At 45.3% G+C, this 27,364-nt stretch overlaps 1 protein-coding gene across 8 annotated transcripts in view; it reads right to left on the minus strand.

Annotated features, from left to right (window-relative positions):
• AGBL4 (AGBL carboxypeptidase 4) overlaps positions 1 to 27,364 on the minus strand; it is a 2,106,705-nt gene that overhangs the window by 185,029 nt on the left and 1,894,312 nt on the right. For all 8 annotated transcript variants that reach the window (XM_068239049.1, XM_068239042.1, XM_068239046.1 and 5 more), the window contains one exon: positions 6,773 to 6,925. In XM_068239049.1, the coding sequence (XP_068095150.1) occupies positions 6,773 to 6,925 (153 nt within the window). The remainder of the gene's footprint in view (positions 1 to 6,772; positions 6,926 to 27,364) is intronic.

Below are 27,364 nucleotides of genomic sequence, written 5' to 3' on the forward strand. Positions count from 1 at the left end.
TTCTCTGAGTTCCAGGACCCAAATTGTGTGGCTGTTTTCTGGAACACTATACATCAAAAAAACCGTGCCAGACGGCTTCAGATAACGTTTTTACTTCAGAAAAGTTTAAATGATCGTTAGCTTTGCAAACCCCACTCTGTATTTTAAACTATAAAACAAAGCAAACTGCAAATATGACAATATGATGCATAGCTATAAAAAAAAAGCCATATAGCTGAAAATAAAAATATGAAACTCATTTCTTTGCTACTAATGTTCTATTCCTTATCCGTACTACACATACAGTTCATTATAAGTTGTTTTTTTTCTCGCTTCAGTGTCACTTTAAAAGGACAACTGCGAGTGAGAAGAATATGAAAGCTGCCATATTTATTTTCTTTTAAACAATACCAGTTGCCTGGCAGCCCTGCTGGTCTGCTTGGCTGGAGTAGTGACTGAATCAGACCAGAAACAAGCATGCAGCTAATCTTGTCAGATCTGAAATTAATGACAGACCCACCTGATCTGCTGCATGCTTGATCAGGGTCTATGGCTAAAGTGTAAGAGGCAGAATATTAGCAGGGCAGCCAGGCAACTGGGTTTGCCTACAAGGAAATAAATATAGCAGTCTCCATATCCCCTCTCACTTCACTTGTCCTTTAGGGACCCTGAGGCGGTGATAAAAACAAAATTTGCACTTACCTGGGGCTTCCTCCAGCCCTCTGTAGGCCGTGAGGTCCCCCAGCATCCTGGCTCCTGTCCTGGTCCCAGCACCGGTTACAGGACGACTTCGGCCTGAAGTCTTCAGGGCTGCTTCCCGCTTCCGTGTATAGCACCATTACGCCGCCATTACCCCCGCTGAACCCATTGGCGCACGGAGGGGGGTGTTCCAGGTGTCTGGAACACCCCCCCCCCCTGCACCGAGACCGGAAGTGGGGTGTGTGCGGCGAGGGTCTCATGAGCAGGCCTTATGCTGCGGGGGACCTCGCTTGCTGCTGGCGGGTGGCGGCGGGCGTACGGACCTCACGCTGCGGGGGGAGAGAGAAGACTTCCACTTACAGTGCCTGGATCCTGCGCAGCCTCTATGTACTTCCTGTCCCGGCCGGCGTTTGTCGCTATGGTAACAGTGCCCCCTGTGATCTAACTTATACTGGGGGACATATACCTATATAATCTATACTGGGGGACATATACCTATCTAACCTATACTGGGGGACATATACCTATCTAACTTATACTGGGGGACATATACCTATCTAACTTATACTGGGGGACATATACCTATCTTATACTGGGGGACATATACCTATCTAACTTATACTGGGGGACATATACCTATCTAATCTATACTGGGGGACATATACCTATCTAACTTATACTGGGGGACATATACCTATCTAACTTATACTGGGGGACATATACCTATCTAATATATACTGGGGGACATATACCTATCTTATACTGGGAGACATATACCTATCTAATCTATACTGGGGGACATATACCTATCTAACTTATACTAGGGGACATATACCTATCTAACTTATACTGGGGGACATATACCTATCTAATCTATACTGGGGGACATATACAGTGGTGTGAAAAACTATTTGCCCCCTTCCTGATTTCTTATTCTTTTGCATGTTTGTCACACTTAAATGTTTATGCTCATCAAAAACCGTTAACTATTAGTCAAAGGTAACATAATTGAACACAAAATGCAGTTTTAAATGATGGTTTTTATTATTTAGTGAGAGAAAAAACTCCAAATCTACATGGCCCTGTGTGAAAAAGTGATTGCCCCCCTTGTTAAAAAATAACTTAACTGAGGTTTATCACACCTTAGTTCAATTTCTGTAGTCACCCCCAGGCCTGATTACTGCCACACCTGTTTCAATCAAGAAATCACTTACATAGGAGCTATCTGACACAGAGAAGTAGACCAAAAGCACCTCAAAAGCTAGACATCATGCCAAGATCCAAAGAAATTCAGGAACAAATGAGAACAAAAGTACTGTAATTGAGATCTATCAGTCTGGTAAAGGTTATAAAGCCATTTCTAAAGCTTTGGGACTCCAGCGAACCACAGTGAGAGCAATTATCCACAAATGGCAAAAACATGGAACAGTGATGAACCTTCCCAGGAGTAGCCGCCCGACCAAAATGACCCCAAGAGCGCAGAGAAAACTCATCCGAGAGGCCACAAAAGACCCCAGGACAACATCTAAAGAACTGCAGGCCTCACTTGCCTCAATTAAGGTCAGTGTTCACAACTCCACCATAAGAAAGAGACTGGGCAAAAACGGCCTGCATGGCAGATATCCAAGGCGCAAACCACTTTTAAGCAAAAAGAACATTAAGGCTTGTCTCAATTTTGCTAAAACACATCTCAATGATTGCCAAAACTTTTGGGAAAATACCTTGTGGACCGATGAGACAAAAGTTGAACTTTTTGGAAGGTGCGTGTCCCGTTACATCTGGCGTAGAAGTAACACAGCATTTCAGCAAAAGAACATCATACCAACAGTAAAATATGGTGGTGGTAGTGTGATGGTCTGGGGTTGTTTTGCTGCTTCAGGACTTGGAAGGCTTGCTGTGATAGATGGAACCATGAACTCTACTGTCTAACAAAAAATCCTGAAGGAGAATGTCCGGCCATCTGTTCGTCAACTCAAGCTGAAGCGATCTTGGGTGCTGCAGCAGGACAATGACCCAAAACACACCAGCAAATCCACCTCTGAATGGCTGAAGAAAAACAAAATGAAGACTTTGGAGTGGCCTAGTCAAAGTCCTGACCTGAATCCTATTGAGATGTTGTGGCATGACCTTAAAAAGGCGGTTCATGCTAGGAAACCCTCAAATAAAGCTGAATTACAACAATTCTGCAAAGATGAGTGGGCCAAAATTCCTCCAGAGCACTTTAAAAGACTCGTTGCAAGTTATCGCAAACGCTTGATTGCAGTTATTGCTGCCAAGGGTGGCCCAACCAGTTATTAGGTTCAGGGGGCAATTTCTTTTTCACACAGGGCCATGTAGGTTTTGAGGTTTTTTTCTCACTAAATAATAAAAACCATCATTTAAAACTGCATTTTGTGTTCAATTATGTTATCTTTGACTAATAGTTAACGGTTTTTGATGAGCAGAAACATTTAAGTGTGACAAACATGCAAAAGAATAAGAAATCAGGAAGGGGGCAAATAGTTTTTCACACCACTGTACCTATCTTTTACTGGGGGACATATACCTATCTAACTTATACTGGGGGACATATACCTATCTAACTTATACTGGGGGACATATACCTATCTAATCTATACTGGGGACATATACCTATCTAACCTATACTGGGGGACATATACCTATCCAACCCTTTACTGAGGGCATATACCTATCTAACCTATACTGGGGGACATATACCTATCTAACCTATACTGGGGCACCTACCTATCTAATCTATACTGGAGGCATAGACCTATCTAAGCTATACTTGGGGACATATACCTATCTAACCTATACTGGGGGACATATACCTATCTAACCTATACTGGGGGACATATACCTATCTAACCTATACTGGGGGACATATACCTATCTAACCTATACTGGGGGACATATACCTATCTAACCTATTCTGGAGGCATATACCTATCTAACCTATACTGGGGGACATATACCTATCTAACCTATACTGGGGGACATATACCTATCTAACCTATTCTGGAGGCATATACCTATCTAACCTATACTGGGGGCAACTATATGGGCTACCTATACTGGGGGGGGGGACTCTATAGCTGGCTACCTATACTGCGCGCACCTATACCTGTCTCCACGTTGGGGGCGCATTTTACGCCCCCACCCTGGGTGCAATTTAGCCTAGAAACTGCTAGTATTTGGCTCCACCCACACCATGTTTTGGCCACGCCCACACACCACTTTCAGGAATCCCCCCTTGGAAATCCTGGATTTGCCCCTTCAACCGCACCACAAGTGTGCTGGCTGGCCCAGCTGTCATTTCTCCCTTACTTCCCTTGCCCGTCATAGGTAGCTACAGCATTAGATAGCCAGAGGTACCCTCAGTATTAAGCAGTTCCTGGTGCTCCTGACTGAAGGGAGATCTGGTCAGTGGAATGCCGAGAGCAGGGTGAGTAACCTCTTATTTACACTCTACCCGGGACTCTGTATAGGGAAGGAAGGAGGAACTAGGGGAGTGAAGGGAGTGAGCCAGCTTTCCATCATCATGCGCCTGTAGGCAAGTGCCTACAGTGCCTTATGGTAAATCCGTCCCTACCGGAGTGGTAAAAGGTCCTTGATGAATCTGTTTCGGAATGGAGATTTAGTTTATTACAAATACATATTTGTGATCGGCTCTTTTAGGAACCAATTGAAATTTCTCAGTAGTCATAAAAATAATAACATGCGGAGTAGAAAGCGAAAAAAGGCTGGAGGTGTCGGGCCCAGGATTGCCCTAAACATACCAGGGAACGTAATCAGCATTAAACAGTCCCCATAATGATGGTGTTATTGCCTTTCCTTGGCTTGGTGGGGAACGCGGCAACGCTGGGCTTCAAGATCTCAAAAACAGGGAAATAAAAACCGCTTACTGTACATCGGCCTCACTGATGAAAACTCTTCTATTACTTTCCATCAGGCAAATGGCTGCTTTTTATTGTGCTTCCCAGAAGTTTGCAGACTCGGCTGTTTTAGGTCGGAATGACCTTCAGAATTTTTCTCATTATTATTTCACTGAAGTTTTGATGAACAATAATAAAAAAAAAGAGAAAACAGCAGCAATTCCTAAACGCGGCTCCTCACATCTCTCCCCGATAACGAGAGGAAATTCTGCAAAGCAACACACAATGTTCTGCCGCGGATCCGCTTATCAGGCTGACAGCCTCAGATCGGGCTTTTTTTTTAATCCATATATCGCTTTTATGACCACTGATACTCCTGCTGTTATTTGAATAAGTGAAATTAAAATGTAACGTCATCTAGGATGCCGGCGGCGCGTAAAATAGAAGGAAAACGCCCTGAAGTCTTGCAAAGCAGCGTGCAAAATAAAAAAATAAACAGGTGGGCTGCATTGGCATGGACAGGGATGGATTTACCATAAGGCACTATAGGCACAAGCCTACAGGCGCCTGAAGATGGAAAGGCGGTTCACGCCCCTCCCCTAATGCTCCCCTCCCTCTTTCCCTATGCAGAATCCTGATGAGAGGTTACTCATCCAGCTCTCTGCATTCTAGTGATGGGAATTCCGGCTCTTCTCAGAGAATCGGCTCCCATTAAAGAGCCGGCTCTTACGGCTCTGAATCGGCTCTTCAATAAATATCACTAGACACCACTCATAATCGGAGTAAAAGCCCCGCCCCCGTCTTCATGACAACTCCAGACTGCTTATCTGACTGGGGCAATCCCTCCTGCTACTGCTCTGCTCCGCCCCATACACTCCAACAAGCTGAAAGAGGAGGACTACATCTCCCAGCATGCCTCAGCGCCCTTTATTACAGAGCAAAGCAGAGCTGTGTGGGGCGGCTGAGGCATCGGCTCTTTTAAAACTGAGAACCGGCTCTTGTCGTTCGCAGCAAAGAGCCGGCTTTTAGAGGCGGCTCGTTCGCAAACGACCCATCACTACTGCATTCCACTGATGAGATCTCCTGTTAGTTGGGGGCTCATCTAGCTACTTAATACTGAGGGTTCCTCTGGCTACCTAATATTAAGGGATACCTGTAGCTACCTATGACAGGCAAGTAAAGTATGGGAGAAGTGAAAGTGGGGCCAGCCAGAGCACTTGGGGTGCAGTTCCGCAGGGGTTTGTAGGTTCATGGAGAGCTAAGTCTAGGGTGCCAGCAGGGCTAGCCAGAGCTCTTGGGGTGCAGTTCCGCAGGGGTTTGTAGGTTCATGGAGAGCTAAGTCTAGGGTGCCAGCAGGGCCAACCAGAGCTCTTGGGGTGCAGTTCCACAGGGGTTTGTAGGTTCATAAAGAGCTAAGTCTAGGGTGCCAGGATATCTGTGTCTATAGGCTCATGTGATGCATGGATGGGCTGGATCTAAAGCCACGAATACACTACATCGGTGAAACTCAAGTTACTCCCATTCGATTCAATACTCATCAGAAACTGGAATCAATCTGTGGGGATCTCCCATATGCCCCCAAGCAGCTCCGTTGTTTGGGGTATGCAGGCAATCAAAATGAAAAAGAGCGCTCTATGGTGCATGAATCCAAATTCTAATAATGGTTAAAAAGTAATGCACTTACAAAATGCAGGAAGATTTCTCACTTATCTCCTCACACCTTGCAGTACTTCCCTCTTGCGGCGCCGTGTCTAGCAGCGCCGGTGTCCGGGTGGACTGGACTTACAGGTTTTGGTAGGGTGGGTGGCGCCTGACTCAAACAAGCCTCCAACATCATTACGCGTTTTGGCGTTGCTGTGCCTTCCTCAGATCTTGCTGGCCACAGAGCAGTGAAAGGGAAGTACTGCATGGTGTGAGGAGTTCACTCCCTCTGTATAAATCACTTATGAGGCCACATCTGGAGTATGGGATACAGTTTTAGGCAGCACACTATAGGAAGGACATTGACACAATAGAACAGATACCTAGATGAGCAACTAAATTAATCAAAGAAATGGAAGGTCTGAACTTCCCAAGAAAGGTTGGACAAACTGCATTTATTTAGAAAGAAGATGGACCTCTCAGGTTTAATCGCTACCTTTGTATCCCCTATTTCTATAACACTGAATTCCAACTAACGCTATGACTACACTACATCAGAAGCAAATGTTGTCACTTACAATGGAGAAATCTTCAGCATTTCGGCAGAGGAGCTTGGGGAAGATGGCCTGTCTCTGGAAGAGGTCCTCCTGCTCAAAGATATTGCCGTACATGAAGCCATTCATCATGGTGGAATGGGCATGGATGTCAATGTAGAATTCCAAGCTGCCTCTCTGTTGACACAAAAAAAAATAATGTTAAATAAAATTAAATAAAGTTTTTCTCTTTACAAGTATTTTATATTTGTAGTCATGCAGATAGGCCCCTTTCCTACTTGAACACATTGGGAAATGGAAGCAGGGCCGCCATCAGAAATTTTTGGGCCCCATACTGGGCAAATTTATTGGGCCCCACTCACTCCCCTCTGCCCCCCAGTCACAATCTTTGAAATCCTGAACACACTAACGTGCATTTGTCCGCTTTTCACACTTCCATGGCTGGGAGGATTCTGTGTATGCTCAGTTCGTTAAGACTTTAACTGCGCTTGTACAGAATGCTCCCAGCTATGGAAGTACGATGGAGGAGGCGCGTGGCCCGGAACAGTGCATGCACAGTGCCCTACAACCCAGCTGGATTGTGCGGACTTTACAGGAGCACAACGGATTGGACACGAAGGATATTGAGGGACCTCACTGACTACAGGAGGCTGGAAGGAGCCCCAGATAAGTACAAATGCTTTTCTCCCATTCGTCTCAGATTTACTTTAATCCCTCACTGGCTAAGGTAACTCCTTGCCGACAACTTATCAAATTAATGGGCAGCCCATGTGTTGTGCTGTTCGCCGGACCCCAGATTCACCTGGGCCCCATACAGCAGTCCCCCCTGTGATGCCCTGAATTCGGCCCTGAATGGAAGTGCCAATGCACACCACTTCCGTTCTTATGCCATTACAATGTAGTACAATGAATGGAAATTGCAATGCGGTTGTGTATTTTCGTCCTCAACCATGCATTACAATTTGGGTGAACCCCAATGCATCGATGGGGACACCAGACAGTGCAGTTTAAGCACTTCTGATGTCTCAGTGGATCACGTAACATCACTTTGCGGAAAATCATGGCAAAAACAAAATTTTGGGGAAGCAGCCTTAAAGAGGACCCCGCCCCAAAAAAAGGCTGACCATAACGTACCCACAGTATTATAAATAGAAAATATACCAATATTACATCGTTACTCCTCTACTTTCATTGAAATTTTTGATAAGCAGGTTGCTGCTAGTCATGAGTAGAGATGTGAGCGAACAGTTCGCCTGCGAATCCTTATGGGAAAATACTACTTCTGGGTCGCTATGACACGGAGTAGTACGGCTGCGCTGGGCCGATGGTGCGCGTCTTTGATCGCGCGCCTGTTGCCGGGCACTCTCTGCGCATGAGCGTGACATCATTCATGACGTCACGCACATGCGCAGAAAGTGCCCAGCAACAGGCGCGCGATCAAGGATGCGCACCGCCGACACAGCGCAGCAGTACCACTAAGGGTCATAGTGACCCGGAAGTAGTAAAGGGTGAGGGGTTCGCCCTCGAGCGGTTTGGGAACCGTTCGCTGACATCTCTAGTCATAAGCACAATTTTCACTTAGATGTATATTTGCATAAAAATTCACAATTATAATGCAAAATCGTGACGTGAAATTTCTGGGAAAATCTTAAATTCCGTCTGTAATTGTAACCAGCAATAGAAATAGCCTGAACTGTTCGCCGCAGGAGTATTTTGCAAACATTTTTGAAAAAATTTCACGTCCGCATTTTTTCCACAGACTTTAATGGCAGGCGAGCGGCTGCTGACTTTAGCGGTTAATAGCAAAGCCCCTTACATGCTAAAAACAAAAATTTGCAGGGTATGTGAAGGGGGGCAGTGGGTACAAGAGGAAAACATTTTTTTAAATAATAAATAAATTTACATGTATCAAAAGAAAGAGCAATGAATTTCATGGCAGGGTCTCCAGGGGGTCGGTATGCACTGGAAACCCCTCTGGAGCTGCAATGTTTCGGCCAGGGATCGCTATACAGCTGCAATATGGCTGTATAAAGATACCTGGCAACTTTTCCTATCTGTTTAATTTCTTTTAACCAATTCCCAACTGAGGGGTTTTTCCCCTTGACCACCAGAGCAATTTTCACCTTTCAGCGCTCCTTCCATTCATTCGTCTATAACTTTATCATTACTTATCACAATGAAATGAACTATATCTTGTTTTTTTCGCCACCAATTAGGCTTACTTTAGGTGGGACATTATGCCAAGAATTATTTTATTCTAAATGTATTTTAATGGGAAAATAGGGAAAAATGTGGGAAAAAATGTATTATTTTTCAGTTTTCGGCCTTTATAGTTTTATAAATAATGCATGCTACTGTAATTAAAATCCATGAAATGTATTTGCCCATTTGTCCCGGTTATAAAACCATTTAAATTATGTCCCTATCACAATGTTTGGCCCCAATATTTTAATTGGAAATAAAGGTGCATTTTTTTCAGTTTTGCGTCCATCCCTAATTACAAGCCCATAGTTTATAAAGTAACAGTGTTATACCCTCTTGAAATAAATATTTAAAAAGTTCAGTCCCTAAGGTAACTACTTATGTATTTTTTTCAATTGTATTTTTTTTTTTAATTAAAAAAAAAAAAAAAAAATTGGGGAGTGTGGGAGGTAAGGAGTTAATTTTTTGTGTAAAACGAGTTTATTTGTATGTGAAAAATGCTTTAGGCTCCCTGCACACTGCAAATCCGTTTTCCGATTCCGATTCCGATTCCGTTTCCGATTCCGATTCCGATTCCGTTTCCGATTTTCCTTGAATACATTCAACAGAAAAACGGATCAAAAAACGCAGCATGCAGTTAAGATTAAAAATCTGAATCGGAATCGGATGTAAAAACAGATTAAAAATCTGAATCTGAATCTGATTTGCTTGCAGTGTGCAAGAGGCCTTAGGGTGTAGTTTTTTACTATTTGGCCAAAAGATGGCAACAGTAACTTTTTGTTTAATGCGACCTGCAAGCATCCTTCCGGACGCTTGCAGGAAGTACTAGGAGGCTGGGAAAGTTGTTTTTTTTTCACAATGATCGCGCTGCTTATCGGAGAAGCAGCGGATCATTGCGGGGCTTAGATCAACGAACAGGAATGGATTTTCCCATTCATTGATCTCCGGGCAAACGGCTGGCGACGTGTTTACGAGCGGGAGTGCGCACTAGAGCGAGCGGGAGCGCGGGCAGTGGCGGGAGCACGGAAAGTACGGATTTCTCCGTCCCTGGGGGTGAAAGGATGGAAAAAAGGATGGAGAAATCCGTATGCGTGGGGGTAAAGTGGTTAATGTTCAGAGTGTTGGAATTTTTTTTTAAAAATGACGTTGGGTTCCCCCCCTCCCAAGCCTATTTAACCCCTTGTCCCCATGCAGGCTGGGATAGCCAGAATGCGGAGCCCCGGCCAAGTGGGGCTTCGCACCCTAAGCTATACCAGCCTGCATGGTCCATGGTATTGGGAGGCTTCAGGGGCGTTCAGCTTAGCCATAGTTGATTGCTCGGTTCCTTGTGTAAAGTTTGAAAATTGCATTACCTTGCCTTGCCTGTCTGGACGTTCACTGCACCCGCTGTGGTACAGTGAAGTTTGGAGACTGCCTTCACCCCGTTGGTGACTGGTGGGATTCCTGCTTGTCCTGTTCCTGTGGACATGACTATAGTAGCGGTTGCTATTAGTTACGCTCCTACTTGTTTTGTCTTATCCGTGTCAGTGTGGATGTTTGCTATCACTGGTGCAGCGATTAAATTGGCAAGCATTCCGTCTGTCTGTTGTCTGTCCTTTTTACTCAGTGTGGTGGACATCAGATGCTCAGTGCTACGGTCACACTGAGCAACCATTGTGTCTTGTTAGCTGGCAAGCATTCCGTCTGTCTGTTGTTTGTTACTCAGAGGCTTAGTGCTGCGGTCGCACTGAGAAACCATTGCGTCTTGTATATTGTGACGGTTATCGAAAGCTGGCAAACATTCCATCTGTCTGTCTGTTGTCTGTATTTGTTACTCAGTGTTGTGGACATCAGATGCTTAGTGCTGCGGTCGCACTGAGAAACCATTGTGTCTTGTTTATTTGTGGCGGTTAGCGGAAGCTCAGAGCTGCGGTCGCTCTGAGCAATCTTGCTCCCTTGTTCATAGCTCCTGGTGTGATCTGTGTAACTTCCTCCACAAAAGCATAGTCTTGTTTGCTCTGGTGTACTCTGGCTTTCTTGGCCTCAGCCGCTATATCTTGCGTGTTAAGACCTGGGGGTAACCGAAGTCAGGAGACATATTCAGTGTCCTGTTCAAGCGGGGGCTTGTCTATAGGTGAAGGCGTGGGCCGAGCTCAGAGCTGCAGCACTAGATTGGGGTATAGTGGCTGAAAGAAAGCAGCAGATCTGCCAGGCATTACAATTATTCTGAAAAGGTTATTATGCTGTTGCTTATCTTTTAGAGCAGAGAGGGAGTCTTGGGTTTAGGTCTGCTTTAAGCTCCTGTTCAGCCTCAATTATCTTCCACCTCCCCCTCTAAAAATTAGTCTACAGGTAACATAAAAACAAAAGTTTTAAAGATCTGGTGTGGGTGCAAGGTCTTCTGGGAGGAGAGGTGTGGCCAAACTGGCACTCGCCACTTTTTCCTACCAGGATTTTGGAGGTGGGAATAATTCAAGCTGTCATTCAGCTCAGCAGCAATCCATTCACCAAAGTCAGTGGAGGAAGTCTTTCCAACTGTAATAATATCATATTCATGGTCACTGTATTTTCCTGTGGGTTTTTATATGCAGAAGTTGAGAGGTCAGTTCATGCCTATGAATATAGGATGCCTCTGGGAAGAGCCTGTGCAACACTGTGTATTTTACTTTGTGCAATAAAATGTTAGATTTCCATAGCTAACATCATTATTTTTCAAAAAGGATGCCTAATGTGTGTATAGGGAGTTGTGCAGGTGCTTACCATACCCCCCTAACCCCGGATTCACGCTCCGTTCTCCTGTAATTATCTAATTTCTTCCCTTCCTGGTCGGTGCCCTCCAATCCGGTACATACTATGCCGTGCATGCCTGGTATGTCTGTTTGGGCACCTCGCGACCATGCAAACCCACTTTCATCATATGGGGTCTCTGGGGAGGGCAGCCACAAGGCACCCAAGCGGCCATACCACGCATGCACAGTGTAGTATTTACTGGTCGGAGGGCACTGACCTCGACGACCAGGAAGGGAAGATATTGGATACTTACCGGAGAATGAAGCGAGACGCCAGGGCACGGGAGGCGCTGTTATCATCTGCACAACTCCCCACACCCACACTAGGTGTCCTTTTAAAATAACTAGTGCTAAGGTATCCTTTAACCACCCACCGTGCCACAAACCCCCTTCCTGACGCCTAACCCTAACCGCCCCCCACACAAATCTGCAGCAAAAAAGTTTAAATATTAGAGCCACTATTGGTGCTCAGGGGCGTTGCTTGCCCCAAAGATCAATGGCACGTGCCCCGGATCTATTCTGGGGTGCCCCGGATGTCTCCCAGGCAGATTCAGCTGTGTTGCCTTAATGGTGGGCATGCTGGGAGCTGCGGTGCATCAATCGGGGTATGCTGGGTGCTGTGGTGCCTCGATGAGGGCATGCTGGGCTCTGTGATGCATTAATGGAAGGTATGCCGGGTGCTGTGGTGCCTTTATGGGGGCATGCAGGGAGCTGTGACTCTTTTTATAGGGGCATGCTGGGAGTTGTGGTGTCTCTATAGGAGGCCCGTTGAAGAATGGGAGGGGGTCCACTAGAAGGTCAGGGAAAGCTATGGAGGGATTTGCCAGACAACCTGCCCAGCAAAAAGCCAGAGCAGCCAGCACAGAAGCCATGTAACTCTGCCTAGTTATATTTAAGTGACACTGCCTATTTATGTCATATGCTGCACTTTTTTATGTTTATTAATGGAGAGGGGGCTTCATCCAACCTTTTCCTGGGCAGGCCTACTTAGACCTCTGTTAAGTTGATGTAAATCAGGCTCCACCTATGGCCACACCCATATTCTGGTGTGTGGCCACACCCATTTTCTGGCTGGAGTGCATAAAAGTGCCCTGGATCTCTTAGGCTCCTAGCAACGCCCCTGCGCTCATGCAAATGTCAATTATGTGTGGCCTAGTTTTCTACCCATAAATGATAATTTCATGGCTAAATTGCACCTACAAACAGCAGGCGCTCTCTGGTCCCCAAATGTCCTGCTTCTGTGCCTTCTGTGTTCCGCACTAATTACAAATGAATGTAGAGTTTAGATTATGTGTAAGTGGAAAACCCCCTTAAATAAAATAAAAAAGAAGAATAAAACAAATGGTAATATTGCCGGGCATCTATTCATATTTCCTGGGGAAGCTGGGAGAAGCTTGTCTGTAGTTTTCTGCTCTGGTGCCCCCAGCCTATAACCCTCCATCATCAGTCCTCTTGCTTATTGCTTAGCGTTGCACAAACAGGTAATTGGTTAGTAGAATTTATTTTATTACAACATTAAATGTCATGTGTTTTATGAATAGGGACAATTACAGAAAGCACATTATGGCTGCAAGAACACATTAATAAATAGCAAGCTCAGGCTGGAGCTTTATCCCTCTGCTCCCCACAGCTCCTTGTCAGAGGCGCGGAGAACGTCTTTCATCTACATGGAAAGTAAACACGTCCTGAGCGCAGAAATTCCTCAGTGCGGGCCGGGCGCACGCAAGCCAATATTTACTTCCCATCGATGAACAATGCAATCAAGACAACTGCATTGTCTAATGATTGAAACCAGTGGCGTCACTAAGGGGGTGCGGTAGGCGCGGACCGCAACGGGTGTCACCAGCAAATGGGGTGACGCCAAGCTCCAGGCTGAAGGTTCGTACACATGTCGTACTGTAACAAGCTAACAGTCGTCAGACCCACCCGCGGGGCGGTCGTTCTGACGACAGTTTGCCGGTGTGTACAGTCTGTCGTCAGGCTGATAAGGCTAGTTTTGACTGATCTGCTCGGCGGATCGGTCAAAACCAGCCTTATCAGCCTGACGACAGACTGTACACACCGGCAAACTGTCGTCAGAACAACCACCCTGCGGGCGGGTCTGACGACTGGTAGCTTGTTACAGTACGACATGTGTGCAAACCTTAAGGGAGAGTGGAGTAGGCTATGTAACTATAGATCAGGCTAGTGCCTGATGTACGTCTTCCTCCTGCTCTTCTCCTTTCTGGCTGCTAACGGAGTTCAGAGGTCACATGGTGACAATCTTAAAGAACATCCGAGGTGAAAATAAACTGATGAGAAAACCAATTGTGTCTATCCTTCTTCTCCTAATTTTTTTTTTTTTTTTAGATATCCCACAGTCTTATTTTATATTTAAATCTAGTTTTTACGTTTTTACTGTTTCATTGTCTGTGCTCAAAGACACCGATAATGAAGTATGCTAGAGCTCAAATCTATGAATTATTGACTCTCTATTTCTTTCCAGCTCTCAGAAGCCATTTACTGACAGAAAAGTGTTTTATGGCTGTAATTACTTATCAGTGAAGGTTATGCTATAGTCTGACCCAGTCCGACTTAGTCCCGTCCAGGGCAGAAACTGTCACTTGCATACCTGATGTTTAACTCCTTCAGGCAGAGAAAGGAACAAAAAAGGAACACAGCCTAGATATTTGTGTGCCTGGCACTGTACACACGTCTATCTCATCATGTCACATGTCACTTCGGTTGTCCTTTAACAACCCCCTATAATAAACAACGTTGTCACCTGGTGAGGCTGGATGTTATTACCTAGTGAGGCTGGAGGTTCATGGGGTAAGAGAGGGTGACACCATGAGTTTCTGCACCGGGTGACACCAACCCTAGTGATGCCTCTGATTGGAACTCTCCTAAAAGAGGAACTGTAACCAAGGATTGAACTTCATCCCAATCAGTAGTTGATATCCCCTTTCCCACAATCTTTACCTTTTCTCGAATAGATCATCAGAGGGTGTCTGTCTAGCTACCAATATCTCCCTCTGTGAATATGTATATCTTTTTATAAACAACCCTTTAGCCTATCGCAATGTTAGTGGATGTGGTTATAAATAACGTCAGTTGGTGCTGTCAAGTTTTTTTTTTTGTGTCTGCCAGCAGTAAAGATGATGACGAGCAGGCTCATTGTGGATCAAACAGCATGCTGAAGTTCCCCTTTAAAGGCTCGTAAACGCATCCAACAAAACGCACAACCAATTCAACGACATGACCAACCACACGTCAACCTGTTGACTCGACCTATATTTCTACATGACCACCAACTCATTAACATACTGCGCACGCAAGCGGATCAACGGACTGCTGCATGATATGGCTGCATTTAAAACAAGTACAAGTCATTGAAACGGCTTTTACACACGTGGCCAACTTCACTATAATAGCCCAACAGTGATGTGAGTTGTGCCACCGGTTGGATCTGGCAAACCGTCACTTATTAGATGCTCGTTACAGAGACGCTGTGCCTTGTACTAGACCTACATGAGTTTTGTGCTCCGGTCATAGCCAGAGGAAGCGGGATATGCCTGTGAGACGCGTTGCTCTTTCTGGAGTATGTGAATAAATATTTGGTTGAACACTATCAACAGTTTGTTGTGTCTACTTGGAAGAGCGAGATCCACCTCGGCCTACCCCGATTTTTAAACTTTTTGCAGATTTTTATCCTTGTGAGTATGAGCCTTAAAGTGTACACTGTTTTTAAGCTAAGGGTCAAAAATCACATACTTACCTAAGAAGAGGGAAGCCTCTGGATTCGGTAGATGCTTCCTATGGTGCTCTTCTGCCTCCCATTGCTCACGGATCTCCAAAAGATTTCCAACAAGTAGTCAGAAGTCTGATCAGGGCCACGCACCTCTTCAAGCACGAGTACGGCCGCACCGTAAGCCGGAGCCACTTGTGTCTGTTCTCACTTCAGCATGGCCACACTCATGCCAGTGGAGGAACGTAGCCCCTGATGATCCCGAGGGCTCTGTGCAGTGTGGGAGAACTGTGCAAGAGGCTTCCCCCTCTTAACCTTACTGGCGGTAGGCCCGAGCTGAGCTCGGGCTATGCCGCCGGAAGGCACCGCTCAGGCCCCGCTGGGCCGATTTGCATAATTTTTTTTTTGCTGCACGCAGCTAGCACTTTGCTAGCTGCGTGCAGTGCCCGATTGCCGCCGCTACCCGCCGATCCGCCGCTATCCGTCGCACCGCAGCCGCCCCCCCCCAGACCCCGTGCACTGCCTGGCCAATCAGTGCCAGGCAGCTCTATGGGGCGGATCGGAATCACCTATGACGTCGTTGACGTCGGTGACGTCATCCCGCCCCGTCGCCATGGCGACGGGGGAAGCCCTCCAGGAGATCCCGTTCTTTGAACGGGATCTCCTGATCGCCGATCGCCGGCGGCGATCGGAGGGGCTGGGGGGATGCCGCTGAGCAGCGGCTATCATGTAGCGAGACTTTGTCTCGCTACATGAAAAAAAAAAAATTTAAAAAAAGATTTGCTGCCCCCTGGCGATTTTTTTAGCAAACCGCCAGGAGGGTTAAGGTAAGTATGTGAATTTTCACCCGAGGTTCACCATGAGTTTGCTTTAAAACAAACTTGACCTGAACTAAAATTAAATGTATAAGAAAAATAATTGTGACTTTAGACTTAATTCTATATATAATTCCTGGAGTCCCATATTCTTTATTTTGGTTTTGAGCATTCAAAAAACTAGGGGCCGTAGCCACAAAAGTTAGATAAAGCTGCCGTGCTCAGGGTGTGTATGGCAATTTTACTGTTACTTACGCAGAAAACTAAGAGCACATAATGCAATTAGCACAACCCGCGTTACCTAGGTAATGTAACCATTGCTAGGGTAACGCACATGACTTTACTTGCCTAGTGTGTATTACTCTACCAATGCTTGCGTTGCGTTACCTAGGTAACACGGGTTGCACGGGTCGGCCTGATCGCTCCCTCGGCGCCAACCTCCACCTCCTGGATCTTCCGTAAGGGCTACCGGTAACGTTGGCCAGTTGGAGCCAGTCGGTGCATGTGCCTTGCAGCCGCCTCCCCCCCCCCCGCCCCTGTCTCGCTCCTGCAACCAAGAGAGTTCAGTGCTTGTGCAGTAGTACCTACTGGGCAGGTGCAAACAGCTGGGGACGGGATAGCGGCAGGGAAGCACGTGTGGCTGTGTGGCGAATGCGCAGTAAGCCCCGACTGACTATAGTGGCCATGGCTATCGTGTGCCCTTTTGGAAGATTCAGGAGGTGTAGGACGGCGCCAAGGTAGCGATCAGGCCCAAGGGGACTGGAGGAAGCCCCAGGTATGTATGAAATTTTTATTTCGGTTCCCTTTAAATTGTTCCATGGCAGTACAGATAGCGAGTATTTTTTAAAGATTTTTTTAAGATTGATGTACCGGTACATGTAATGTCCCTCTGGACTGAGCAGCTTCGTCACTCTCGCCTTCTGTTTCCTACTAACAGTTTAATTTCTTCAGACTCTACAAAAACTTTAAAAAAAAAAAAAAAGTTAGTCTTGCACTTCAAATGAGCTTCTTCCACTTATACGCAATAGGTACACTTTAATATTGAACTGAACATTATACCACAGATCTTTCTCAGCAGGCACATTCTAAAAATAAGAACCTCAGAGAAGCTTTCATCGCATAAGTACTGGGAATATTTATTCCTCTTTGTTGTAAGTACATAGGGTGACACTCGTGGGGAAAAAAATAAAAATAAAAAGAGTCAAGAGTTTCCTGTATGGAAAGTTCACTGTTCTGCAGGAGAAGCAATTAAAAACGAAGATGAAGGAGAGCAGGCTGGAATTAAAAAGGAGAGTGATTGTCACATAATTTGTCTGGGAAGACAAGGTAAAAGTAATAAATTGTTAGCTGGGAAGCGGCTGGTTGCTGAGAGCTGTCTTTTAAAGGAGTTGTGAAATACCTCCTGCTACGATATTAAACTCATCATTTTCTGCTCTGGAGGTGGAATTCAAAATGATTCAACAGACGACATCTGAAAAGTCATTTTTTTCCCCTGCTTAATTCCCAGAAGCCGCGTGTTCGCCAGCTCAGGGGCCGCCGAAATGTTTCCCACTCTTTGGTAACTGTGTAATTGCCTTGGAGATCAGCTGACCCTGTGCGTCGAAGAACTCCGCTTCTTGCAGAGGCGGTAAAACAGAGCGGGGAGTTCTCTCTCTACGCTTTGTCATAACAAAAACAGAACTTCCTCTCGCAGAGTCTGAGTAGAGGGAGCGCAATTTACAGGGATGGATTTTTGGAAAGGCCCTGGCCTTGGGCGGCTGTGGCCCAAGGGAGGCACCTGAACATGAAAGAGGAGGCTGAACATGGGAAGCAATGCATGAAAGAGGGAAACTTCTGCTCGGAAGATCTATTCATAGAAGAAAGGGGTTGCTATACATGGATGAAACCAGGGCCGGTTCTAGACTTTTTGTCGTATGAGGAGGCAAACTTGTGAAGATGCCGCCCCCCATAGGTAGTATGATTGCCCCCAGTATAGGTAGCTTGGAGAGGGTAGCAGGCAGGAAGGGGGAAGCGGGCGCAGCGGCAGGGAGGGGGTTGGACCCCTCCCTCACCTGGATCCCCTCCGTCCGCTCTCCCTCTCCCGTTATTACCGCAGTGTATAAGTAGGCAGCCGGCGGGGAAGCGATGACTCACCTCCTTCCGCGTTCCAGCGTGCCTTCCACCTCTCATCACTTCCTGCAATGCCGTTCACTGTACAGTACAACGGGCGGCATCGCAGGAAGTGCCGAGCGGTAGAATGCACGCTGGAACGTGGAAGGTGAGTCATCTCTTCCCTGCTGGCTGCCTACTTATACACTGCGGTAGTAGCTGGAGAGCGGACAGGGGGACCCAGGAGAGGGAAGGGGCGCTGCTGCACATGAAAGGCAAGACAAAATATTGGCCTAGGGGCACAAAAAGTATAAATTTGGCCTTGGCTATTTACCTCTCCAATAATGGCCCCATTTTTAAAGGCAATTCCACTCTTGTTGGAAAAACTCCAGGAAACACACTTCTAGATCTGAGTGCGTTCTGTTGCTATGTGGGGGGTGGTGGATGGACATCACAGACTGGGCAGAGTGAGAGGGGAAAACAATGCTCTTGACAAGGGGCATAACTACAGGCCCAAAACTGTAAGGGTGCCCTGACCACTACTTCACTCACTCTGATTAAGAGGTCCATCCTTTAGATCAGATGTTTTTGTGGCTACTCCAGACTTGTTTTATGACCCTTAGAAGATGGGCCCCCAGGCAGTGAGGGACAAAAGTGATTGGCAAGGGAACGGGTGTGAACATTGGGGGGAGGGGCATCACCGTTTTTCAGGAGGGGGGGCATACTTTGTGGTTACACCCCTGCTCTCGGTCAGTGCTTGGCCTAGTCCATCCACAAGGCAGATTGAAGAGAATCTGGTAGGTGAAATTCAAGTGATGAACCTCAGGGACCAGGATGGGGAAAAAAACACCAAATAGTGCAGTATTTTCAGGAAATGGGATAACAAACGAGACAAATACTACTTACACAACTGGGATGCTGATAAGGCAACCACAGTATCAGGAAAGTGGTGAGCAGGGCTGGATTTAGACCAAGGCCACTTCGGCCATGGCATAGGGTGCCACAGGAGGAAGGGCACCAAAGCAGCAGGCTAAACTGGTGCAGCATTTGCAAGCTTGTACTCTGCAACTAGCTGCTGTCCACCTTGCTCTATGTGCACGTTTGCAATGTGGCGGGAGGCTATGGACTTGGGCAGCATTGAAGACAGAAAGGAAGAGGAAACTTCTGCAGTGGAGACAAGTGGAGAAATGAGTGACACAGATGGCTGCTGCCAGTGGTGTAGCAATAGGGAGTGCAGAGGTTGCGACCTCATCGGGACCCTTAGGCCAGAGGGGCCCTCCCTCAACTGCAATATTAGCTCTCTATTGGTCCTGTGCTCATAATAATCACTTCTATAGATACTTTGAATAGTGGTAATCATTAAAAAACTGTTCTGCATCCCCTTCTTGCACTGACACTGCTTGGGGGGGCCCCAATGTAAAACTTGCATTGGGGCCCTTAGATCCTTAGCTACACCACTGGCTGCTGCGTTGTGAAGGTGAGCTGGCTACCTATACTTAAAAGGGAGGGGGGATTAAGGGAGTCCTCTGGGTACCTATATTAGAGGGAAGGGGATAGATCATCTGGCTACCTATACTGGAGGTAAAGGGAGAGGAGTCCTCTGGCTACCTATACTGTGGGGGTCATCAGGCTACCAATACTAGAGGGGAGGGGTCATCTCGATACCTATACTGAAGGGGGGCGGCTGGTGACAGTGGCCTAGGGCGGTAGAGAGTACAAATTCGGCCCTGGTGGTGAGTACCGTCTCCATGAGGATTGGAAATCTTTTCCGGTATGGATTGGGATGCACTCCAAAAAAACAAAGAACCTGCTGGATAAATATCACAGGGAACACTAATGGAGGTAGGGGAAAGCTGTACACAAATTGGGAGGAGGCACCCAGGGACGGACAATGCGTTTAGTGGGACCTACCTACTCCTTCAGGTCTTTAGTACAGTGTCCTAATGCAGCTGCATGGACTTGGAACACCTATATATAGACTACTGAAATTTAGGCCTGAAGAAGCAGACAGGTCCCGCTAAATACTTTCGTCCTTTCTGGTGCCAATGAAGATAAAAATAATTTCTTTACCTTCAGTCTGAGGTAAGATGGTTTCAATCTCCACTCGGAATTTGTTGCATACAACCTTTGGGGTGGATCTTTCCAATTTATGTCGCCAGGTGGTTTGCTCGCTGAAGCACCATGGGAGATCACGGAAGCTGTACACATGCTAGATTCTCAGCAGAGGTGGTCATTATCCGCCACCTCAGCCAATTTTAACCACTTTCCAACCACAGGTTTTTTTCCCCCCTTAAAGAATACCTGAGGTGACATGTGACATGATGAGATAGACATGGGTATGTACAGTGCCAAGCATACAAATAACTATGCTGTCTTCCGTTTTTTCCTTCACTGCCTGAAAGAGTTAAATATAAGGTATGTAAGTGGCTGACTCAGTCCTGACTCAGACAGGAAGTGACTACAGTGTGACCTTCACTGATAAGAAATTCCAACTATAAAACACTTTCCTAGCAGAAAATGGCTTCTGAGAGCAGGGAAGAGATAAAAAGGGCCAATAGTTCATAGATTTTAGCTCTGGCATACTTCAATAAATGTGTCATTCAGCAAAAACAATAAAACCGTTAAAACTTAAAAAGTATATTTAAACATAAAATGAAACTGTGGAATATCTTAAAAACTCATTTTAGGAGAAGGAAGATAGATACAATCGTTGATTTCTTTAGTTTATTTTCGCCTCGGGTGTCCTTTAAGCTTTAAGTTGTTTTTTAAATAATATTTTTTGTTTTTTTTATGTTTAGACAGACAAAGAACACCCAGATATAGCTTATGGTGACCCAGAACCACTAGTAAAGTATAAGAGGCTAAAGGAGACCGAAAAAGCAATAAAAATGATATTCAGTGCCGACTACCATAGAAACAGCAGAGCCTGGCGAGGACACATTTATCCCTGACACAGGCTGGCTGCATTTGTACATCGCGCCCTCTGAGTCTTTGACATTTTCCTTCTTTGTTACCATATTGTCTTGCATTGTAACAAAAAGGAAAAAAAAAGTGGTTGAAATGTCTCGTTTTTAACGTGACCCGCTAGTCAGAGGAGCTGCAGTACATCAGGGAAGGATGTCCGAACGGTTTTGTTTTGTGGCGGCCTGAAAGTAATGCGTTATGACATATTAAATGGTAAGCCACCACCAATTCAATAATTATCCTATAAATCTGCTCCCGAGGATTCTTTCCGGGGCTTCTAATTCGTACACAAACAGCCCACGACGTCCAGACAATTCTATTACTCCGACCACTGCAAAGCCATATTTAGGTAATAAATTTAATCTGGCTAAGTGTTATCGTAAGACACAGCACGATAAGGTTAGCCAAGGAGGTCAGCGCTCAGGGACATCCATTTATCTGGCTAAGGAATATAACATTAAACTGTCTTCTCTATAGACACAGCTTAATTATAAAATATATTGAAACCAGTCAAATGTTGCGTTTGGGGCTGGAGGGAGGTTTAACGCCGCTGGTTAAGGATCAAGACCGCTAGAACCGTGCGGGTCAATTAAAAGGGCACCATCCTGGGCGTAATATTTTGATGTGAAGGTGAAAATGCATCTTTATAGAAGATAAAGTACCATTACTTTTTTTCCCTATAAAGTGGCCTAGTTTACAGCAGCTGCAAAATCACTTTTTAATTGCCAGACCTGCCTGGTGCAAGGCCTACGTTTACAAAGGTTCCTCTCCTGCCACTCCCCCCCCCCCCCCCCCCCCCACGGAGAGAAAAAGAGAAACTAATGAGAAGGGGGAAGAAAGGAAAAAGAGAAACAAAAAGAGGAAAGGCTGGTATCTCAAGAGAAAAAGATCTGCCTACTGTTTGCATTTTGCTTATCCCTGGTTAGTATTTTAATTGCATTTGAAGAGGCATTTGATTTGTGTTTCAGTAGTGTCTGATTTGCATTTGAATAGCATTTGCAGTGGTTAACCACCAGGGGGCAGTACCCAGCCATGCAGGGGACAGACTGCCTCCCTCTGTGCAATACAGAGACCCACAAACCCAACAGCCGCTGCCCCGCTCAACCTTGTGCAATGCAGAAACCAACACCCCCACTAGCCGCTGCCCCCCCCCCCCCCACGCAGAGTAGCTTTGGGATAATGTATTGGAGTATGGATATTATCCACTCCAAAACAGTGTCTGACATGAGTCGTGCACGTACTATAGGCCAATTTATTTTAGGAAATTTTTTCTATTTCTTATTCGCTACATTTATCTGCTTCTAGAAATTTTGGGGCCCCTCACACATCATCAGGCCTGGGCCCCACCTCTCTGGGCCCGCCCACTGGTTGCTGTGCTTGCCCACTAGCCACCCCAACCCGTGTCCGTGCGCGAAGTGCTCTGCGGCGAAAAATGTGCATGGCTCCGACACAATCTGCATGCACAGCATGATGTGGCAAAAAGTGGGCATGACCATGGCATGTTGTGGGTGGAGCCAAATACTAGCAAAATACAGGTAGTCCCTGGTTAACAAATGAGATAGGGATTCGTAGGTCCGTTCTTATCCTTTATCTGCGCAAGTACTATAGGCCAATTTATTTTAGCACATTTTTTCTATTTCTTATTCGCTACATTTATCTTCTTCTAGTTAGTACAGCTGTAATGTGCATTTATGGTCACTTGTCACTAGGGGGCAGTGTGAGACAATAACAGGGGACTTCTGTTTTCAGTTTCTATATTTTCTGCTAGTAGAGAGGGATCCAAGCATTCCAAGAATTTACAGCACAATGAGTTCTGTTGACTGAAGTCAAAAGCAGTTTTCTCATCTCAAATAACTCTATTGAAGTTGCTTATGGGTCAAATAGGGCAACTCGCTGTCACTTACCTCTGTACTGTTCCCAAGTCTTTGTGTATGGCATGTCATTTTAGATGATGGGAAGAAGACCAGCACAGAGAAGCAGTCATATTGGCAGGGCCGGATTTGTACTCTTTGCCGCCCAAGGCCACTGTCACGAGCCGCCCCCCCTTCAGTATAGGTAGCAAGATGCCCCCTCCCCCCTTCCCTCCAGTATAGGTAGCCTGATGACCCCCCCCCCCCCCCCCCCAGTATAGGTAGCCAGAGGACCCTCCTCCCTCTAGTATAGGTAGCCTGATGACTCTCCCACCTTTCCCTCCAGTACAGGTAGCCAGATGACTCCCTTAATCCCTCCCCCCCCCCCCCTTTCAGTATAGTTAGCCAGCTCACCTTCACACCACATCAGCCATCAGTGTCACTCATTTCTCCACTTGTCTCCAGTGCAGAAGTTTCCTCTTCCTTTCCATCTCCAACGCTGCCACAGTCCATAGCCGCCGGCCACAATGCAAACATGCACAGAGAGCAAGGTGGCCGCTGCACAGGTGGCTAGCAGCAGAGTACTGCGGTCTGGCACTAGCCTGATCTCCCTGCATTGCAGCATTTGCAAGCTTGCAAATGCTGCACCAGTTTAGTTTGCTGCTTTAGTGCCCTTGCTCCTGTGGTGCCCTAGGCCATGGCCTAGGTGGCCTTGGCCTAAATCTGGCCCTGTATATTGGACAGCCATATCAGACACGAGCGACTAGTCAATTAACGTTTTCTTCTGAAGTTTCTCCTAGGTAATATTTTCCCACCTTATCAATAAAAAATAGTTTAAAGAGATGACTAAGATTGAGAAAACTCAGGAGAAAAAGTTAACTGAATAAGGACCGCAGACCTTGTGTTCTTTTTGAAGAGGGTTTTATTCAATTCACTCCTAAGTTTTGTTGTAGGAGAGACATTTTCAACTTGTGTTTATAATAACTTTACAACACTCTGCTACTGAAAAAGTACCAAACAGTAAGTGAAAAAGTACTGTGATAATTATTCTGAGTATTCTTTTGCTTGCTGGTGGCTACAAAGGCATTGTATTCATTTGGTGTGAAAATATCACCTAGGAGGAATCTTGAGAGGAAAAGTGAATTCAATAACAACAATAACAATAACATTTCTATACCGCTTTTCTCCCATAGGACTCAAAGCGCTTAGGCTCTCAGATTTAGTAATTGGTAGTAGGATGAAGTATTAAAGGGACACTATGGCGAAAAATGTTAAAATGTAAAATATGTGCAAACATGGACAATAAGAAGTACGTTTTTTCCAGAGTAAAATGAGCCATAAATTACTTTTCTCTTATGTTTCTGTCACTTACAGTAGGTAGTAGAAATCTGACAGAAGTGACAAGTTTCAGACTAGTCCATCTCTTCATAGGGGATTCTCAGCAAGGCTTTTATACTTTATAAAAATATTCCCTAAAAAGGATTTAAACAATGATGCTGGCCTTCCCTGCGCGCTACACAGTTTGGCAGTTGGGCAGAGCAACTGCCATTTACTAAAGTGCTTTTGAAAATAAATAAATCCCAGAGAATCCCCTATGAAGAGATGGACTAGTCCAAAACCTGTCGCATCTGTCAGGTTTCTACTACCTACTGTAATTGACAGCAACATAGGAGAAAAGTAATTTATGGCTCATTTTACTCTGGAAAAAACGTACTTCTTATTTGTTTATGTTTGCACATGTTTTCAATTTTACAATTTTTCACTATAGTACCCCTTTAACACAACAAAAACTATATTTCTGCAAATGTCAAACTGAACAGGTGAGTTTTCAGTCTGGATTTAAACAGGTCCAGAGATTGTGCTGTCCTGATTTGCTAAAAAAGTTATTGCGTAAGGGTCAATGTCTGTGCCAATGGCTCGCTACTATTGTAAGATTGACTGCTCACCGGTTTATAAAATATGTGGGCAAAGCACAATGGGTAGACTAATCAAACTATAAAAAAACCAAGAAGCTCTAGCTTAATGCAGTTTGAGTTTGAGCAATTGTACCTTCTGGTAGTTTTGCTAGCCTGGCCCATTTCTTGGCTGGTCCATTAGCACTTATTATTTTGTTTTAAACCACCTTGGGGTTCATATAAACAAACCTGAACTGAAAATAATCTTATAAGATAATTTATTGGATGGGTAGTAGTAATAATAAATAGAACTTTCCTGGCGTCTCAAATTTTTACTTTCAGTTTAGGTGCTGCCTTTGTAAGACTAGATTCTAAACAGAAGCCATGACAGTCTTATGTAAAATCTGCTTCATTAACCTGCACGTGTGCTCGCGGCCCGTGGTTCGTTAGCCAGGCAATCAGTGAATCGGGCTAAGGTGCCCGATCACTGATTCCTCTCCCCCACTGAAAAAGCGACAGCTTCTCTCGGAAGCTGTGCTTTTTCTGGCCGTTGCCTCCCCCTGCGTCACTCTAAGCGTGTGTTATGCTTAGAGTGACGTCATGTAAACAAACTCATGGCCGCCATCTTGTGGCCAAAAAGTAAAACTACAACTAAAAGGAAAAAAAATTAAAAACAACACACAATTACATTATAAAACTATGGTTTACATCCCACCCTCCCAAAAATACCCAAATAAAATGTTTAATATAAAAAAAAAACATTACAATAAAAAAATGTAAATATTTACCTAAGGGTCTAAACGTTTTCAATATCAATGTAAAGATGAAATATTTCTATATTTTTTTATTTTACACTTGTAAATAGTGATAGATGCAAAACGGAAAAAATGCACCTTTATTTCCAAATAAAATATTGTCGCCATACATTGTGATAGGGACATATTTTTAACGGTGTAATAACCAGGACATATGGACAAATACAATACGTGAGTTTTAATTATGGAGGCATGTATTATTTTAAAACTATAATGGCTGAAAACTTAGAAATAATGATTTTTTCAGTTTTTTTCTTATTCTTCCTGTTAAAATGCATTTACAGTAAAGTGGCTCTTAGCAAAATGTACCCCCCAAAGAAAGCCTAATTGGTGGCGGAAAAAACAAGATATAGATCAGTTAATTGTGATAAGTAGTGATAAAGTTATAGGCTAATGAATGGGAGGTGAACATTTCTCAAGTGAAAACGACGGAACGCGAATGGGTTAAAGAGGAACTGTAACGCCAAAACGGCCCCTGGGGGGTACTCACCTCGGGTGGGGGAAGCCTCAGGATCCTAATGAGGCTTCCCACGCCGTCCTGCGTCCCTCGGGGGTCTCGCTGTAGCCCTCCGTGCAGTCCGGGCAGCGGTGACGTCATTATTTACCTTCCTGGCTCCTGCGCAGGCGCTCTGATGCCTCTCGGCGCCGAAGTAGGCGGAAATACCCGATCGCCGTCGGGTCTGCTCTACTGCGCAGGCGCAAGTTTCCGGCGCCTGCGCAGTAGAGCGGACCCGACGGAGATCGGGTATTTCCGTCTATTTCCGTGCCGAAAGTCGCCACAGCGCCCCCGCTGGAGCCAGCAAAGGTAAATATTGAACTGACAGTCGGCACAGTCGCCGGCTGTTCGGAGGGCTGCGGCGAGACCCCCGTGGGACAGAGGATGGCGTGGGAAGCCTCATTAGGATCCGGAGGCTTCCCCCACCCGAGGTGAGTACCCCCCAGGGGAGGTTTTTGTTGTTACAGAGTCTCTTTAAAGTGTACCCGAGGATACATGTGACATGATGAGATAAACGTGTGTATGTACACTGCAAAATATATTAATAACCAGGCATGCAAGTGACAGTTTCTGCCGTGTCAGTACCTTGTCGGAAATATAGTAAACATCACTGATAAGCAAAGGTTCCTGGCAGAAAACTTATGAGGGCAGGGGAGAGATAGAAAAAAGTCAATAGTTCATATATTTTAGCTGTGGGAGACTTAATAGACTGCCATTGAGCAAAGGCAATAGAACATTAAATCTACTTTGTAAATGTTTAAATATAAAATAAAACCATGGAATATCTAAAAAAAAGTCATTTTTAGAAGTAAGAGGATAAATACAATTGTTTATCTTATCAGTCTATTTTTACCTCGGGTTCACTAATCACTTTAAGCTCCAAAACAAAATAAATAATAGATGTTTGAAATTAACAGCCCACCTTGTTATCAGCAGTTTTTCCTCAGCCAGATGAAAGTGTTTTGGCTTGAATTCGCTGCTGTTTAACTGCCTTGC

Source organism: Hyperolius riggenbachi, chromosome 6 (genome assembly GCF_040937935.1).
Source record: "Hyperolius riggenbachi isolate aHypRig1 chromosome 6, aHypRig1.pri, whole genome shotgun sequence".
In the NCBI taxonomy this organism is placed as follows: Eukaryota; Metazoa; Chordata; class Amphibia; order Anura; family Hyperoliidae; genus Hyperolius; species Hyperolius riggenbachi.